General features: G+C 42.8%; 1 protein-coding gene across 1 annotated transcript in view; it reads right to left on the reverse strand.

The window, feature by feature from the left end:
• Window positions 1–19,231, reverse strand: part of GPT2 (glutamic--pyruvic transaminase 2) — a 58,505-nt gene that overhangs the window by 12,635 nt on the left and 26,639 nt on the right. The window contains exons 4-7 of the mRNA XM_073605802.1: window positions 11,327–11,460; window positions 6,636–6,879; window positions 3,755–3,834; window positions 128–264 (exon numbers count right to left, since the gene is read on the reverse strand). Coding sequence (XP_073461903.1) covers window positions 128–264; window positions 3,755–3,834; window positions 6,636–6,879; window positions 11,327–11,460 — 595 coding nt within the window. The remainder of the gene's footprint in view (window positions 1–127; window positions 265–3,754; window positions 3,835–6,635; window positions 6,880–11,326; window positions 11,461–19,231) is intronic.

The raw sequence follows: 19,231 nt of genomic DNA on the forward strand, positions 1-19,231 counted from the left end.
AATGCATTCTACACTGACCTCTAGTGGTGGATAAGGGTAAACACAGGGGGCAGGGCTCGAAGGGATAGGAACAGGAGTATATACTCCATATGTAAACGACGTAATGAAGCCGATTCTGGACACTTACTCTCCCATATAACCCTTGGAGGTGGAGTGGAATGAGGCAAGCTCCACATTATTGCTGTACTCTGGTCCCATCTCAAATAGAACTTTCTTGAAGGAATGAAACTGGCAACTATCAGAGTAGACATTGTCCTGGTAGACCTGCACAATACAGACGACACATGAGAAATACAACAAGGCGGCATTCAGTAAACACCTTTTAAACACTTCCATACCTCGCCAAATTCTGGCATTTCTCTCCTACATGTAAAAATCATAATTTGTTTGCTAGAAAAATTACTCAGAACCCCCAAACATATATATATATTTTTTTTTTAGCAAAGGCCCTAGGGAATAAAATGGAGGCCGTTGCAATTTTTTATGTCACACGGTATTTGCGCAGCAATTTTTCTAACGCTATTTGATTTTGGCAAAAAAGAAAAAACAAAACAAAAAAAACAAAAACACAAAAAACACAATATTTACCCCAATTTTTTTGTATAATGTGAAAGATGATGTTACGCTGAGTAAATAGATACCCAACATGTCACGCTGTAAAATTGCGCACGCTCGTGGAATGGCGCCAAACTACAGTACTTAAAAATCTCCATAGGCGACATTTTAACAACTTTTACAGGTTACTAGTTTAGAGTTACAGAGGAGGTCTTGGGCTAGAATTATTGCTCTCACTCCAAACGATCGCAACGATAGCTCACATGTGTGGTTTAAATGCCGTTTACATATGCGGGCGCAACCTATGTATGTGCTCACTTCTGCGTGCGAGCAAGAGGTGCCATAGAAAAAATTTGTTTATTTTTGATCACTTTTATTCCTATTACAAAGAATGTAAACATCCCTTGTAATAGGAATAGGGCATGACAGGTTCTCTTTATGGAGAGATCTGGGGTCTACAAGTCCTCCCCTCTATGCTGAAAAAGCCAGAGATAAAAAAAAAAAAAAAAAGACACAGCAGTGCTCACATCTGCCGGTTCTGGAAGCGACATCGTTTTGGCCTCCGAGATTCATAGAGATGGCCGGGAAACCATCTGGTCCCCAGCCAGCTTTATGGTAAACCGCCTTAGAATTCACTCTCTGGTTTCCCGATTGCACTGGGAAAATAAAAATATATCTGGATGATGCCAGTAGCTGCAGGCATCATCCAGATATTTCAAGTCCACGACGTCATATGACGTCAACAGAGTGATTAAATTGTTTTCCCATCTATGACACATTCCTGAATAGATTGGACACCCCCTACCTCCCCCATTCCAAGAGATCACGACTTTGAAGACCTATAATATCAGTGAAGGCCTTTTCATACACCCAAGTGCTATAAGGACACACTGGGGTTGATTTACTAAAACTGGAGCAGCTCTGCATGGAAACCAATCAGATTCCAGTTTGTTTTTTGTCAAAGCTTAATTGAACAAGCTTAAGTTAGAAGCTGATTGGCTACCAGTTTTAGTAAATCTCCCTCACTGACTTATAGAGCAAACCCCAGAGCATTGTGTGGTACACACTAAGCCAAGGTAAACCTATCCAAAACCAGAATGACTTTGACCACGATGTTCATGGTTATGGACGGCTGCATAGTTAGTTCTCTTTGTCCTTTTTTGGGCCTTATGAACAGGCAACCATCCCTTACCATTATTTCCATTCAGCCTCTCTATTAATCCTTGGTCCACCCTAAATTTAACAGTCTGCCACACCCACGGCTCCCGCGCAAGACGGTCTCATTGGTGCCCTTTGCGAGAGATGATTTCATCCCAAACTGTTTTTGTGTCTGTATGTTGTTTATCAACTTGAAATTCACTTATCTACTGAAGAAGTGAACTTTGTTTTACGAAACGCGTCGAGAGAAGGAATCAGTGTCTGGTACACATCATACATTTTTTTTCTCCATCATGTCCATTGCAATGTATGGTATTTCATACTAACACACACATCTTTTTAAATGTTTTCTATTGTTTGTTTTTAGTGTTCTCGTATGGAATGTGAATTATAAAGATGTTCAAACTTTTTATATACATGTTATAACAATTTGTTACTTTTTTTTTTTAGGGCATCACTCCTCAAAAGTCCCATGGGCATCTGTTTTTTTTGACAGAGATTTTCATATTTGGAGTCCCAAGCCAAAAAATCTTTTATTCGTTTCTGAAATCACAGAGGTTTTATTAAAAGAAAATTTCCAGTGAATAGGACACCATCTATTTACTGAGCTCACTGCTTTAACCACTTAAGGACCGCCTGCCATCATTTTACATCGGCTGTTTGAAGAGGAATACTGTTATGGCAGCAGGATCACTTTTAAAATTGGAAACAGGAGAGGGTCCCCCCCTCCCGCAGCGCTCCGGTCGTTACCGCCGCTTACCGGAGACGTCAGTAGCGGCGGTGATATCGGGTCCTCTTCCCTCACAGGCCAGATGCCGAGTGAGGGAAAGATGGCCCCCATTTGGCTCCATAACATTGGAGAGCGGAAGCGACATCAAAGCCACTTCCGCCCTCCAGTATTATTTTTTATTATTATCTAATTTTATTTCTTTTTTTTTTTTTTGCATTCTAGGGTAAATATGAGATCTGAGGTCTTTTTGACCCCAGATCTCACATTTAAGAGGTCCTGTCATGCTTTTTTTTTATATTAAAAGGGATGTTTACATTCCTTGTAATAGGAATAAAAGTGACCCAAATTTTTTTTTTTTTTTTTAACGTGTAAAATAAATAAGAAAAAAAAAAAATTTAAAAGCGCCCTGTCCCGCCGAGCTCACGCGCAGAAGCAAACGCATACATAAGTCGCGCCCACATATGAAAACGGTGTTCAAACCACACATGTGAGGTATCGCTGTGATCGTTAGAGCGAAAGCAATATTTCTAGCAACAGATCTTCTCTGTAACTCAAAACTGGTAACCTGTAGAAATTTTTAAACGTCGCCTATGGAGATTTTTAAGGGTAAAAGTTTGTCACCATTCTACAAGCGGGCACAATAATGAATCGGGCTAACTTTACTGTTGTCTTATTTTTTAAGTAAAAAAAGTGTATTTTTTCCCCCCCAAAAAAATGCGCTTGTAAGACCGCTGCGCAAATACGGTGTGACAAAGTATTCCAATGACCGCCATTTTATTCTCTAAGGTGTCTGAAAAAAAAAAATATATATATATCCTTAAGTGATTAATGAATAGGCCTCAATGGTCCTGCAATACACTAGAAGAAGTCTACAATTCTGCCCTCTCTGGACAACTGCCCTACCTCCTGCCTGATCCTTAAACTACTGGTGATCATCAGTACATCTCTTCCTTTCCATAACATAAGGGAAGTCTTCTAAAATCCAGCAGAGGAGAACTCAGCCAGGGCTGACAACACTGCTTGGAATTTCAGGGACACAGGGGTGTGGTTGTCAGCCCACGGCAGGAAGTTGGAAGCTCACTGGATTTTTGGCAGATCAATAGATATTGCTTTCTATTTACAGCTTTGGTTGGAGAACACATAGTGAAAAACTGGCATGTATTGTAGAGATGACAATTTTCTTGATTTATCATGCCAGGCACACCCTTCATATATTCATTTAATGCAGAAAATAGCAATTTTGTACCATTATACGCCTGAAAAGAGAAGATATGGAAACAATATTTCCCCCCTGTGAATATCCTGTGTTACCTCATCTGCCAATAGGAAAAGACCTTCTTCCCAGGCAAAGTGAATGACTTCCTCTATACAGTGTTTGCTCTGGACCTGCCCTGGAAATGAAAGGGAAAATACTGACATTGCAGGTACCAAGCCGGTTCTGCTCCAACAATACACACACAGAGCATATATGTTACACATTATTCTAGCGATCTTCATTGTGGGGGTTACAATATTAGTGTACAAAATTTTTCTTCTAGGCGCTCAACCACACCTTTGTAGGTAAAGAAGTTAGTTTTAAAAAAGGATAATGGGTGTAGTCACACTTCTACAGCATGACCAATATAAAATATATAAAAAATACACAGTATCTTATAGTTACCAATACAAGTATACAAAATAGTATGAACAAAGAGCAGGTAGCAAGAAACAGAAAAGCAGCACAGAAGGGCCAGTTTTTAGGGTTGCACCGATACCACTTTGAGACAGAGTACAAGTACAGATACTTTTTTCAAGTACTCGCCGATACCGATACTTTTTTTAATGTCATGCGACAGTAGCACTCAGTGGCACTGATGAGGTGTGGACTGTGTCAGTATTTTTTTTTTTTACAATTTATATAACTTTTATTATTTTTACAATGCTTTCTCTTTTTTTTTAATTTTTTTGGGGGGGATAGTGTCAGTGATTTATTTTTATTTTATTTTTAATATTTTTAAATATTATAATATTTTTTTTTAATATATTTAATATTTTACCTTTTTTTTTATCAACCCTGCAACTCTGTTGGGGGGGGGGGGGGCTTGGAGAGATATCAGAGGTCTAAACAGACGCCTGACATCTCCCTCCCCTTTGAGACAGAGAAAGGGACTATAGACACAGATTCCCCAATCCCTTTCTCTGTAGCCTCAGCTGCACTGAAGATGAATGGAGAGGAGACAGAGGCTCCTCTCCATTAATAAACTGAAGCATCGTAAACGCTCTGCTCAGTTATGAATGGACAGAGGCAGTGATCACTGACTGTGCATTCAGAAAAGGAAGGAGCCGGAAAATCAAATATATACCGGCTCCTTACTCTGCTCTTCATTCTGACAGATCTGGGACAGGGGGGACTGGAAGAGGACACGGAGGGAGAGCTGAGAAGGAGCAGAGGAGGACTCGGAAAGGGGAGCCGAGGAGGACTCGGAAAGGGGAGCCGAGGAGGACTCGGAAAGGGGAGCCGAGGAGGACACGGAGGGGGAGCCGAGGAGGACACGGAGGGGGAGCCGAGGAGGACACGGAGGGGGAGCCGAGGAGGACACGGAGGGGGAGCCGAGGAGGACACGGAGGGGGAGCCGAGAAGGACTCGGAGGGGGAGCCGAGAAGGACATTGCGGGAGATCTTAGGAGCACGAAGGAAGACACAGGGGACAGTCAGGGATGATCGGTGCGGAGGTGGTGGCTATTAAAAGCACCGATCTCCCTCTATAGATTTTAATAAAGCAGCTAAAAGCTGTAGGAGGGAGAGGAGGAGAAGTGGCTGTCAGCTGCTTTATTGAAATCTTTACAGGGAGATCAGCCCCCACCTCCACACTGACCCCCATGACTGCCCAGGTATGCATTGAAGCATTTGCAGGAGTACAAATACTCGTGCAAATTCTCGGTATCGGCACCGATACTAGTATCAATATCGATGCAACCCTACCAGTTATGTAGTAATTTTGTGAAAATGTTATTGATAAAAACTACATTAAATATCACCCACAAACATCAGAGGTGTATCAGCAAAACAGCAGAGTTTGGGGGAAACTGTTGCCCCTGTATGGAATTCTCTGCCCTAGTCAGCAAAGTCCAAACCTATCAAACAGCCTCCGCTGAGAGAGGGCAGGGTAAGTGTATACAAACCACTTCCAAAATCCTCGACAGAGTCCCCCCCCCCCAGAAATGACAGCACTTTGGTGCAGAAACACGTTTTGGGAAGAACCTCTCCTTCCTCAGCCTGCCTAATGCTATCAGGGCAGGGTGGAGGATTCTATACTGGGACACCGGATTCCCCCAAACTCTGCTGTTATGCTACCTCTCTGATGTTTGTGAGTGCATTGGTAATCCACTTTTTATCTCTAAAACTTTCACTAAACTACCACCTTATTTGCCTTTCTGCGCTGCTTCTTTTCTATCTGTCTTTTACAATATTAGTGTGTCTCTTCTAATACATTTTCAGGCCTTGGTTCTGGAGGTCATTGAACAGGTAGAGAATTACGATCATATCTATGACCAGACAAAAGTCACAAGTAATCTGGCGCTCCTGTAAGAAAGGGATTCCTACCACTCAACTGAAGTGCAAAAGTGCACAAAACCTCTAAGTAAAATTTACCAGTCTCCCCTTTTTCTGCTTTAAAGCCCAACTCTGGGCACTTTTTAAGAACAATAAAAAAGTGGGCCCCTTAGGACAGACTACAAAAATAAAAATCAGATCCGGCTGCTATACTTCAATCTAAAGCAGTCCTCTGCAGTACAGCTCTTTCACCACAAGGTGTCCTCAGTCCTCTGGGTTGAATGATGCCCAATGTCAAGAATAAACTATGTATGAATGAATGGTCATCATGGCCCTGCTCCCTGGGGGGGTCACTATAGCACCCTTCATTCACAGTGTATTTGTAGTGCTGACATCATCACCTCTTTCTCTCTGCACCAGCATAGGATCCCCTGGGCCGCAGAGAGAGTGAAGAGGAAGAAGACCCAACGGGTCATGTAACTAGCCTGAAAAAATGCATTATAAAAAAATAAAACAATAAAAAAAAAATAAGCGTAATATATACAGTAGGGGGACCTCCAGTAGGGCGGAGCATAGGGTTAACCTTTACATTTTATTCTTCCTAGATGTCATAATTTATAGCCTTGTAATCTCATTGGATGCAGCCGGTCGCTAAACTTACCCGTCGGGTTTCCCGGATTAATGATGCACAGCACTTTGGGGTTGCAGTACGCTCTAGCCTGGTACAAAGATCTCCTCAGTTCATTGACATCCAAAGCCCAGCAGTTGTCCTCATCTAGGTAGTAATTCACCTGAGCCGCATCAAACTCGGATATGGCCGCTGAGTAGAGTGGATACTGCGGGATGGGAATCATGACTCCGGTGCGGGACTTCCCCTCCCCCGACACAAGGATCTTCAAGATGCTCTGAAGGTAGAAAAACAAAGCCATCCTAAAACATACAGGTTCAAATCAAGTCACACCCGATAGGTATGATTATTTTACATTTAAAGTGGATTTACAAAATTTCAACAGAGCTCCCCGGACAATCAGTTCACTGAATTAATGATTTACTTGGTATCTGCAGTGGCTCTTTAATGGGAACTGTGTTGGTTTTGGATCAGTTTGATCTTGCGTCTAAAAAAAAAAAAAACCCCAAAAACCCAAAAAACAAAAAACACACACACCCTTACCTCTGGCCTTTAACCACTTGCCGACCGCCTACCACAGTTGTACTGCGGCAGGTCAGCTTTATTGCGCAAAATGACGTACCTGTACGTCATTTCGTGCACTAGACACTGGGGGCACGAGCTCGCCGATTGGACAAAGTGGGAGCCAATCAGCGGGTCTGGCGGACCCTATGTCCGCCGTACACCCACGATCGTTCCCCAGAGGAGGCAGAACGGCAATCTGCCTATGTAAACAAGGGCAGATTGCCGTTCTGACAGGGAAGAAGATAGAGATCTTGTGTTCCTGCTTAGCAGGAACACTGATCTCCGTCTTCATCCAGTCAGACCCCCCCCCCCACAGTTAGCAAGCACTCCCCCTAGGGCAGTGATGGCGAACCTTGGCACCCCAGATGTTTTGGAACTACATTTCTAAAGATGCTAAAATACACTGCAGGGTGCATGAGCATCATGGGAAATGTAGTTCCAAAACAGCTGTGGTGTCAAGGTTCGCCATCACTACCCTAGGGACACACTTAATGCTTTGATTGCCCCTGATGTTAACCCCTTCCCTGCCAGTGTCATCAGTACAGTGACAGGGCATATTTTTAGCACTGATCACTGTATTAGTATGTGTCACGGATTCCCAAAAAACGTGTAGAAAAAAAAAAAAGTGTCAGGTGTCCGAATTGTCTGCCGCAATGTCGCAGTCCTGCTAAAAAACGCTGATTGTCGCCATTGCTAGTAAAAAAAAAAAAAAAAATGCAATAAAAATATCCCATAGTTTGTAGACACGATAACTTTTGCGCAAACCAATTCAATCTACACTTATTGGGATTTTATTTTTAATCAAAAATATGTAATAGGATACATATTGGCCTAAATTGATGAAGAAATTTACATTTTTTTTTTAATTGGATAAGTTTTATAGCAGAAAGTGGAAAATATTGTTTTTGTTTCAAAATTTGCTCTTTTGTTTATAGCGCAAAAAATAAAATTCGCAGAGGTGATCAAATACCACCAAAAGAAAGCTCTTATTTGTGGGCAAAAAGAAATGAATTTTTATTTGGGAACAGCGTCGCGCGACCGCGCAATTGTCAGTAAAATTAACGCAGTGCCGTATCGCAAAAAATGGCCCGGTCCAGGGCTGAAGTGGTTAAGACATTGTAAGACAATACCGGAGTTGTTACATGGGTTTTCCAATCAGGTGATTGGCTGTCGTAGCGCTCCCTTAATCGAGAACAATTGAAATTGTGGAGCAAACAAATGCTAATGCACCATCCACATGAGTTAGCCTCTACCCCCCCCCCCTAGAAAAATTTAAAGCTATGCTTGTGTGGTAGTTCATAAAATAAACAATAGAAGTTCATACAAATTCCATAGGAAGGGTGTTGTACTTCAGTAGGCGGCTCTATCTGAGACATGAACAAATCTATGAAATTACAAAAAAGGAACACAAGGGGGCTCCAGCTAAGTGCAGCATCAATGGGTTTATTATGACTAAAAAGCCAAAATGCAAACTCACAGAAATAAAAAAAAAAAAAATCAAAAAAAAAATCAAAAGCTCATCTACAGCCATGCCATGTTGGATGGTTAACCATTGTAATGGTTTGAGAAAGGAACCAATAGGATTTCGGAAACGTGTCACCATATCAACCAGCCCCCGCCCCATGGTATAGCCTTGGGGGGAATAATCCTCCTTCGCCATGTGCGTCACTCTGGTAGTATGTGCTCCAACACTATGTTAGAGCACACACTATCAGACTGACACACACGGCACTCTGGCACTGTGAGCAGCCTGTACACACAGTGTCTGTGGGATTCGGACCTCCGGGAAGCCCACCACTGGAACGTCTTTGTCCATACCGAGTAACACCCGCAGGATCTGGCAGAAGGATCTGGTAGTAGGACCTTATCACCATTCATAGGTGTGCTGTGATGACTAAAGACTATTGCACCTGCAAAGAAGGTTTATTCCCCCCAAGACTATACCATCCATCCAGTCCACTACATATAAACATGCAGACCAGACTCAGTTCCATTGGCTCTGAGGAAGAGGAAAAACCCTCGAAATGCGTCAGCCAGTTACTCCATCTTACCATCCCATGAGACATGGGTTTGTTTTATCACCTCTTAGAGGAATGATGTGATGTTATTCCAGATACTAAAATGTGAGTACTCTACTTACTTTTGCTTTGTAATAAAACATTTTACCAAGAATAATGCACTAGGCCACACGCCTTTTTTTTTTCTTTCCTTGCTCTAGTGACATCACATCCTGCCTTGTGTCCCACAGTGGCCCTCCTCACCTCCTGGATTATTGAACTTGGTTTCCTCACCGATTACAAGTGGCTCTTCCAGTGGACGGCTTCCATCCAATGTGGCATGGCTGCAGATAGGGTGTCAGAGGCTGAGAAGTTCTTAAGATATTTTATTTTTCTATTTTTCTTCCCCCCCCCCCCCTTTTTCTTTTCCTATTCCTCTCTCGTGACCTCCAGGGGATGGGGTCCGGGGAGTGGCTTCTTTTATTGTAAAAGTAGGGAAGGTATAATAAAGGAAGAATTTAAGTAGCAATATGGAAGGAATGCAATTCAGGTTAATAATTGTAGTAATATTTATTACTAGGCATATTTTGTGGCTTTATATTCCTAATTGTATGAATTTAATATGAGATGCCGCTGGTTTATATGTTTTATTGTGAGGTCGGATGGTTAGATTTGTTCTCTACTTTAATATAGGTTTATTTCTTTTCTTGTTTTATATTGTTCATATGTTTTGTTATAACTGAAAAAATATTGAATAAAGATTTATATATAAAAAAAAAAAAAAAAAAAAAGAAGAAGACACATATGACAAAGAACTCCCAGAGCACTATGGGTAAGAAGGAAGGACGGCAGATGAAGCTTTTTTTCAAGGTTGCCATTGCCTGATTGAAACCTGGTACTGAGTACCGTATATACTCGAGTATAAGTCGTTCCGAGTATAAGTCGAGGCCCCTAATTTACCACAAAAAACTGGGAAAAACTTATTGACGAGGGTGATAAATGCAGAGGGTCAACAATGCCCATCTGCAGCTGCATGCCTCCCTGTGTCCTGTGCAGCCTACCTGTACCCTGTGCATGTGTCCTGTACATGTTCATGTGTCCTGTACATGTGTGTCCTGTACATGTATCCTGTGTCCTGTACATGTTCATGTGTCCTGTACATGTATCCTGTGTCCTGTGCAGCCTACCTGTACCCTGTGCATGTGTCCTGTACATGTTCATGTGTCCTGTACATGTGTGTCCTGTACATGTATCCTGTGTCCTGTACATGTCCTGTGTGCATGTGTCCTGTGTCCCTGTGCAGCCTACCTGTGTCCTGTGCAGCCTCCCTGTGGCGATCTCCATCCTCAGACGGCGGCCGGCGTGTGATACTGTTCGGCGGCCATTCCACAGTTCAAAAGCCGCGCCTCCTCCTCGTCTGTAAAAGGCTGACCGCTGACTGCCTATCACGGACATTCTCTCATTCTCATACCACAGACGAGGATGAGAGAATGTCCGTGATAGGCTGTACACTGACAGCTGTTTAGCCTATCACAGACGAGCAGGAGGCGTGGCTTTTGAAAGCTGGAATAGCCTCCGAACACTATCATCACACGCCGGCCGCCGTCTGCCTGCATGACACGCTGATCATGCAGACAGACGGCGGTGACTCGAGTATAAGTCGAAGGGGACACTTTCAGCCCAAAAAAAAGGGCTGAAAAATTTGACTTATACTCGAGTATATACGGTAATCTGATAAGGAAGGCGTCACTACTGTGATCACTCACTGACGATGATTTACTAAGGGAATACGAAATAAGTTTGTTCACTTTGCTGTGTTTACTAGTGAACTGTTATTCTCAGAGCTTCTAACCCTTCCCCAACTTTCCAAAATAAAATAAAGTTTTGTCTTTAACTACTTGTTACCCACCCACAGTAGTTTTACTGCAGGCGAGCGGCACGGGCAGGCCAAACAATGTATCTTTATGTTGCCGCCTTTCTTCCAGGTTCGGGGCACGCATCCATTGTTTCAAGACCGTGCAATTGTCAGTTAAAGTAGCGCAGTGCTAAATAGCAAAAAAAAAATTGCCTGGTCACAAAGGGGGTAAAATCTTTTGGAGGTCAAGTGGTTAAATGTATGAAAAGAAAAGAAAAGAAAAGCTGTAAAATATCAAATGTACGCACAGCTATGCCTTCACTTGCTCCAGTGGTCAGGCAAATATTGTCGGGGTCCGCAGGGATCCCCCCATCCCTCTTCTCTATATACCGAGCAACATCTTCCCGGATACAGGCCACACCTTGGCTGGTGCTGTAGGCTCCTAAATGAGAAAAAAGGAAAAAAAAAAAAAAAACTTTAGCATGAAAAACGGTAATAATTAGGCTTTACAAACCAAGAAAATACCAAAATTCTAGTTCAGGTGATGAATGGACCAGTGACAGTCACAGCTCTTCTGTTAAGGTGGTTTAAACACTTCCGTATACAGTGCCTTGATAAAAGTATTCATACCCCTTGACATTTTCCACATTTTGTCATGTTACAACCAAAAACATAAATGTATTTTATTGGGATTTTATGTGATAGACCAACTTAAAGTGGCACATAATTGTGAAGTGGAAGGAAAATTATAAATTTTTTCATATTTTTTTTACTAATAAATATATGAACACTTTTTTTTTTTATTTTCGTTCTTTTTCTTTTGTGTATCAAAAAATAAAAAACCCAGCAGTGATTAAATATGACCAAAAGAAAACTCTATGTGTGAGAAAAAAAAAATAATCAAACTTTCATATGGGTACAGTGTTGCATGACTGCACAATCGTCAAAGTGCAACAGCACTGAAAGCTGAAAAGTGGTCTGGGGCAGGAAGGGGGTGAAAATGCCCGGTAGGCAAGTGGTTATCAAAAACTGGCTCCTAACTTTTTTAGCTGGCTCCTGGATTCAAAGCAAAATTTATTAAGCCCCGTTGTGGGATATGTAGCTTCCTCACAGGAAGTGTCAGCTCTGAGACCACAGACAGAAGCCATGCATTACCCCCGTGCAGTGCAACGTGGCATGCCTCACATTTGAACACAAAAAACTTCTAACACCCAAAGTGAAAAATTACTTTACGACCCCTTTTCACGCTGAGGCAGTTTTCAGGAGTTTTAGCGCTAGAAAAAGTGCATGTAAAGCGCCTAAAAATTGCCTCCCGTTCATTGCAATGGGTGCTTTCACATCCGGGCGGGACCGTTAGAAAAAGTCCCGCAAGCAGCATCTTTGGGAACGCGGTATACAGCGCTCACAAAACGCCCCTGCCCATTGAAATGAAGCGCCTTAAAAGCGTTTCGGAAGCGTCGCGACACGGGAGTTTTAACCCCTTCTTTGGGGTTAAAAGCGACCGAAAAGCGCCGCTTAAACAGCGGTAAAGCACCGCTAAAACAAGCAGCGCTTTACCACTAACGCATGTGCGGCCCCAGTGTGAAAGGGGTCTAATATAGGCTGTGCGTACAGAGTAACAAATCACATCATAATACTACAGGGTCGACGCACATCTTATGCAGGTGAAAAAAACAAGTTGCAGGCAAGAAAGTTTATAATGCCTTTAAAAAAAAAAACGATAACACGAGTTTGTTTGTTTGCCCTTGAAGTGCTCATGTATCGTGTTGTGGGACTTCCAAGTATTAATGCCGTGTGGAATCCCGGGTGTTAGCATGGTATTGTATGAGATCCCAGCTATCAGCATGGTGCTAATCCCAGATGTCAGTCTGGTATCCTAGAAACATGAAAACACACAAGCTCTCCCAAATTCCCAGACTGCTTAAAGCTAACCTGTCATAAAAGAGAGAAAAAAAAAAAAAAAAAAAAAGGAGGACGCTGCAATTGCTGAGCTGTCCTTCTGAAGAAACTGGCTGCTATGCTGATCCTCTTGCTGCCTTCAGTCACCGACTCAGAACAAGAATGCAGATCGGGACTTTTCTCTAACTTTTATTTAACTGCAAACTTGTTTCAGGTTGGTTGGAAAAGTACTGAAGCCGGATAGTAACTATCCTGACACCAGACATCATGCAAACTGAGCTGTAACAACGCAATCCCAAACATTTGCGTCTTAGTGTCGGTTCACACCAGTGCGTGGGGCGAAAATGCATGTGAGTCGCACCGCACTGCAAAAATCACATGCAATGTCCGTGCAATGCGATTTCAGCCATACAGATAGTATGGCTGATATCGCATTGCATTCGGATCAAACTCTTTTTTTGGTCCGCACCAAAATCAGATCGCACGGGTGTGAACACCAGAAACTGCGTGTTTACTGTGTATTTGCATGCGCAGCGATGTGCATTTGACATGCATTTGTAGTGCATTTTTCCTAATGCTTGGCACACACAAGTTTTTTTTTTTGTTCAACCCAGGGCGCTGAACAAAAAAACACTGAGAGGTCGCCATGCTAACTAAGCGATGTTAGTACAGCGATCTCCTCCGCTGAGCTATTGTGCTCTTACAGGAGGACTCCCCCCCCCCCCCCCCCAGGACACACTGATCAGTGCTCGCAGACATTGGCATTGGTTTTCCAGCATTCTTGTTCAACGTAAGCTGGTCAGGCTGCTGTACACACTGGCCAAATGTTTCTGTTGAACCAGCCAATATTTGGCCCGTGTGTACCAGCCTTATGCCTGCTTTTCCTTTGAGGTCACTTCCATGCATTTGCCCAAAAGTGTGAACTATGCCTATAGGATAACCTGAATTTTGGACTGTCTATGCAGTTGGAGTGCAGTCAAAAATACATCCCTTAAGGTCCAATTCACACCAGATGCAAGGGAACGCATTTTTAACTGCAGTCCAATTGCATAAACAGTCCAAAACCCAGGTTATCCTATAGCAGAGATATGCAATTAGCGGACCTCCAGCTGTTGCAGAACTACAAGTCCCATGAGGCATAGCAATACTCTGACAGCCACAAGCACGACACCCAGAGGCAGAGGCATGATGGGACTTGTGGGTTTGCAACAGCTGGAGGTCCGCTAATTGCATATCCCTGTCCTATAGGCATAGTTCACACTATTGCAGTGCAATGAAAAATGTACAGCAAGCTGCATTTTCTGCACTACAAATGCCTGAAAATGCACTGCAATACAGTGTACATAAAAGCCCAATGAAGAAAGTAGACGGAAGTGACCTCAAAGCAAATGAACCGAGCCTTATTCTGGAACATAATAGTTCCCTAAAGAATATACACAACATCTTACTGCAAGTACATCAGTGCTGCTCCTGTGCTTCCTATATGGTTTTAGATGCATTTGGCTGCTTTGTCACACTTCTAAAAATACCTCTAAGGCCCCTGTCACACCGGTGTGACTTGTCATGGAAATTTGATAGTTTGAAATCGCATGACAAGTTGCAGCCAATTGGAAGCGGTACAAATCGACTCTGACTCTGATGGAGTCGCACCTATTTTGTAATTCCTTTATTTCTTTCAAAAATGTTACAGTTTAGTGGTCAAAAAAACAAATGACAGCGTATACAAAGATAGTAGAAATAAAAACATGTCACTTAAAGGGTTAGATGCCATTTCAACAGCATCAAACAACATTTCCCTCGGTTATGCAATCTGTAAAGTACATATAGGGATTAAACCATGTGTTGAATCTGTCTGTGTGCTCAACCGGAGAAGCTTCCTGAGCGTCATCCTAATAACCCACTTAGTCCTGTATAGCTATCAAGGCCAAACAGTGAGAGAGACATTCTCAGCCGGCTGGGGGGAATATCCCCCAGGAAACCAGCTGAGTCCAGTTATGGGATATAACAAATAGGTAATGCAAGACAGGATATGCATATTATCTGACTAAACCTTCCCAAAACTGGGGGTAATTTGCGGGAGAACAGAAGGAAGGGGATGGAAAAAGAGGGGGGGGGGGGGGGGAATAGGACTCCCCGCAGATGGAGAAAGAAAGAAAGAGGGTGGGCAGAAAGGTAGTGAGCGGAAGAAGCAAAAGAGAAAGGGGGGAGGAGAAAGCGAGAAAAAAGGGGGAACTGCGGCGGTCCCCCCCCCCCCGACCAGGAAGCAACCCGAGCCCGGGAGTCATTCAGTCTGTGCCACCTCTTGGAGGTAAGCCTCAGAATAGATGTAATGTTGCCATGGTCGGCAAGTCTCCCGAAAGGCCTCCTCCCTGCCGTACAAGGTGGCAGTAAGATCTTCCATGTTTCGTATTTCATTCACCTTGGCAAACCACTGGGATTTAGTTGGTGGGGTCTCCGATCTCCAACACAAGGGTATGCATGCCTTGGCGGCATTCAATAACTGGGAGTCGCACCTATTTTGAGAGTAGTCCTTGCACTACTTTTTTTGCAAGTTCAGGTACAACTTGTATAGACGTCTGTGCATGAAGTCACACAGATGTCTTCCAAGTAGCACCTGAAGTCGTACTACTTTGAAATCGTGCCATTTCAAGTGAAGTAGCACAATTTTAATGTTGTGATCGGGGTGTATAGTGTTTATTTTTCCATTTTGCACAATTAAAACAACTATAAGTTTTCTTATATTAATCAAAATAGCAAAATATCAGCATATCATATATAAAATAAATAAATGGAAGAAGCAGCGCTGTAAAGCAATATGTGATAAGTAAATGTCACAATAGTGTTAAATAATATTAGAGTCCATATCTGGTCAATTGAATCAGCAAAGTTCTATAATAATAGTCTTCAAAGGTGAAACGGATGAGGACCCCAGATTGGGTCTCTACCAAAAATGATTGACAAATAAACTGGATAACCTTCACCACACCACTGTGATATGAGTAAAATGCACGCTTACCAACTGGCAAGCTTAATAAAGCTTGTGACCTTAACCCGGTCGGGGCCTTTCTTGAAATGGAGACACCACTAAAACGTTCCTTAGACCGTGACTAGACCACTAATCTCCATAGAAGGGGAACCTGGATGCGTGAGGTACTGAACTCCTAGTTAGGAGTTGTTCTCTCAGACATTGCCACACAAAAAAAGAGGAAAAGCAACATAGCGTAATCCTGGATGGATGTTTATTTAAAATAATTAAAAATACACTTACAATGTGTCGAATAAAATAGGCATAGGAAGCCGGCCGGCTACATACGAACACCCGTCCTACAGACGGTGAGTACGGCACGTCAGCACGTCAACACGCCCGACGTACGTTTCGTCACACTTCTGACGTCGTCTGCCCCAGACGACGTCAGAAGTGTGACGAAACGTACGTCGGGCGTGTTGACGTGCTGACGTGCCGTACTCACCGTCTGTAGGACGGGTGTTCGTATGTAGCCGGCCGGCTTCCTATGCCTATTTTATTCGACACATTGTAAGTGTATTTTTAATTATTTTAAATAAACATCCATCCAGGATTACGCTATGTTGCTTTTCCTCTTTTTTTGTGTGGCAATGTCTGAGAGAACAACTCCTAACTAGGAGTTCAGTACCTCACGCATCCAGGTTCCCCTTCTATGGAGATTAGTGGTCTAGTCACGGTCTAAGGAACGTTTTAGTGGTGTCTCCATTTCAAGAAAGGCCCCGACCGGGTTAAGGTCACAAGCTTTATTAAGCTTGCCAGTTGGTAAGCGTGCATTTTACTCATATCACAGTGGTGTGGTGAAGGTTATCCAGTTTATTTGTCAATCATTTTTGGTAGAGACCCAATCTGGGGTCCTCATCCGTTTCACCTTTGAAGACTATTATTATAGAACTTTGCTGATTCAATTGACCAGATATGGACTCTAATATTATTTAACACTATTGTGACATTTACTTATCACATATTGCTTTACAGCGCTGCTTCTTCCATTTATTTATTGTACAATGTGTGTATCTCACTTTTAAGCGGCTGCTTTTCCTCCTTTATATTGCATGTCATTTATTATTTGGTAATTGTTTAAGGGTATACAGCGCGGTGCTTTTTCTTCTTCATATATAAAATAAACCACAATAGTAACCCTGTATAATAATAACTCCAAACACATACAAACTGCGTGTTCACAGCACATTTCTACAAGCTCAGTAACGTGCACTTGATGCACGCTTGCATGCATTGCATTTTTCCTAAGCTTGCATTTGCTTTGAGGTCACTTCTGTCTTCCTTCTTTATTTGGCTTTTATGTGCACTGTGTTGCAGTGCAGAAAATGCAGCTTGCTGTACTTTTTTCATTGCACTGCAATAGTGTGAACTATGCCTATAGGATAACCGGGGTTTTGGACTGTCTATGCAGTTGGACTGCAGTTAAAAATGCATCCCCCTGCATCTGGTGTGAATTGGCCCCTAACGGATGTATTTTTGACTGCACTCCAACTGCATAGACAATCCAAAATTCAGGTTATCCTATAGGCATAGTTCACACTATTGTAGTGCAGTGAAAAAGAACAGCAAGCTGCATTTTTCTGCAATGCAAATGCATAGAAATGCACGTAAATGCATGTATATGTGCAACAAACGCAGTGCACAAAAAAGCCTAAAGATGATGGAAGTGACCTCAAAAGGAAAAGCAAGCATAAGGCTGGTACTATGAAACAAGAAAAGCCGCTCCAGGTGAGCGAGTCTCTGGTTAATCCCCACACACACACTAGTCAGGTGCTAGCCCAGCTTGCATGCTGTGTAACATAAGGAAATGATTCCAGACGGCTGCACTTCTAAAAATCCTTTTAATGAAGCTTCATATGTCAAGTGGTTGACAGATGGAGCAGGGGACAAAAAGGTAGACGTGTTTCCCCAGCCTAAGGCTCGTACACACGGGCCAAATATTGGCCGGTTCAATAGAAACCGGTTCAACCTGATCGGCTTCTGTCGAACGAGTTTGCTGGAAAACCAGCATCCAATCAGCACTCCCAGCCAATGTCTGCGAGCACGGATCAGTGTGTCCTGGAGGGGGCAGTCCTCTCTCAGAACACAATAGCTCAGCGGAGGAGATCGCTGTACTAACATCGCTTAGTTAGCATGGCGACCTCTCAGTATTTTCTTGTTCAGCCCCCCGTGTTGAACCAAAAAGCGATTGTGTTTACCTAGTGTTAGGAAAAACGCACTACAAATGCACGTAAAAACGCACAGTAAACGCGCAGCTTCTGGTGTGAATGGGCTCTTGGGGCCCATTCACACCAGAAACTGCACATAACTGCGTGTTTTGACTGCATGTTTAGATATGCGTTTCCAGTGCATTTTTCTATACGTTTTTGGGCTTGGCTTTCTTAGGTTAAAGGGGCGTGCGCTTGAAGTGTGTTTGTAGCGAGTTCCCTGCATTTGTAGTGCAGAAAAATGCAGCATGCTCCATTTTTTTTTTTTTTTTTTAACGGCGATGCATTGCAATGATATGAACTATGCCTATAGGATTACCTTGATTTTGGGCTGTCTATGTAGTTGTTGTGCAGTTCAAAATGCTCTGTGTTAGGTATGAAGGGGCCCTTACACTACATGATAAAACTACAAATATAGCCAGATAAATGACAAAACCTAAAAGTTGTTCTACGTGCGAGTACACACCCAGACAAAAATCTGAGGCATTTTCAGTGTATTGCGTTTCATTTTAACTGCACCCATCCCCCTTTTACTGTGCAATTAAACAAGATCACAACTACCGTAGTAGAACACACTGCAGGAAATGAAAATTTATGACGAAAAACAAAGCTGTGCATTATTATAAAGCATATGCAACAAAACCACAAGCACTTTCAGACTTGCAGAAAATGACATGCGGTCTACAACTTCACAAGTTTCTTAAAAGTTTACCTTTTTGCAGCAAAAAAAAAAAAAATGTGCATTTATAATTTTTTTATGCAGGATCCTAAAGCGAATTGAACCCGTGATCAGGGGTACAATGTCAGGCTTCTGCAGCTTTCTGCCCGTACCTGCATATGGGCTGTCTGTTGAAAGCTGCAGGGCAAGAACTATGAGAGCGCTCATCAGGGGTGGCCGACGGTACTTGTAGTTCATTCCTCCACTGGCAACTGAATGAATGACGCAGTCGTGTGGGCGGAGCCCAGCACAATCGCGCGCTCTCTCTTTTTTTTTGTCAAAAAGTGACAGCAAGTGTAGGGAGAAGATTCCCCGCCCACTGTCACTTTGAAAGGAGGATGGGGGAACTGGTGGCAGCAGCTGG

Source organism: Aquarana catesbeiana, linkage group LG11 (genome assembly GCF_042186555.1).
Source record: "Aquarana catesbeiana isolate 2022-GZ linkage group LG11, ASM4218655v1, whole genome shotgun sequence".
Classification (NCBI taxonomy): Eukaryota; Metazoa; Chordata; class Amphibia; order Anura; family Ranidae; genus Aquarana; species Aquarana catesbeiana.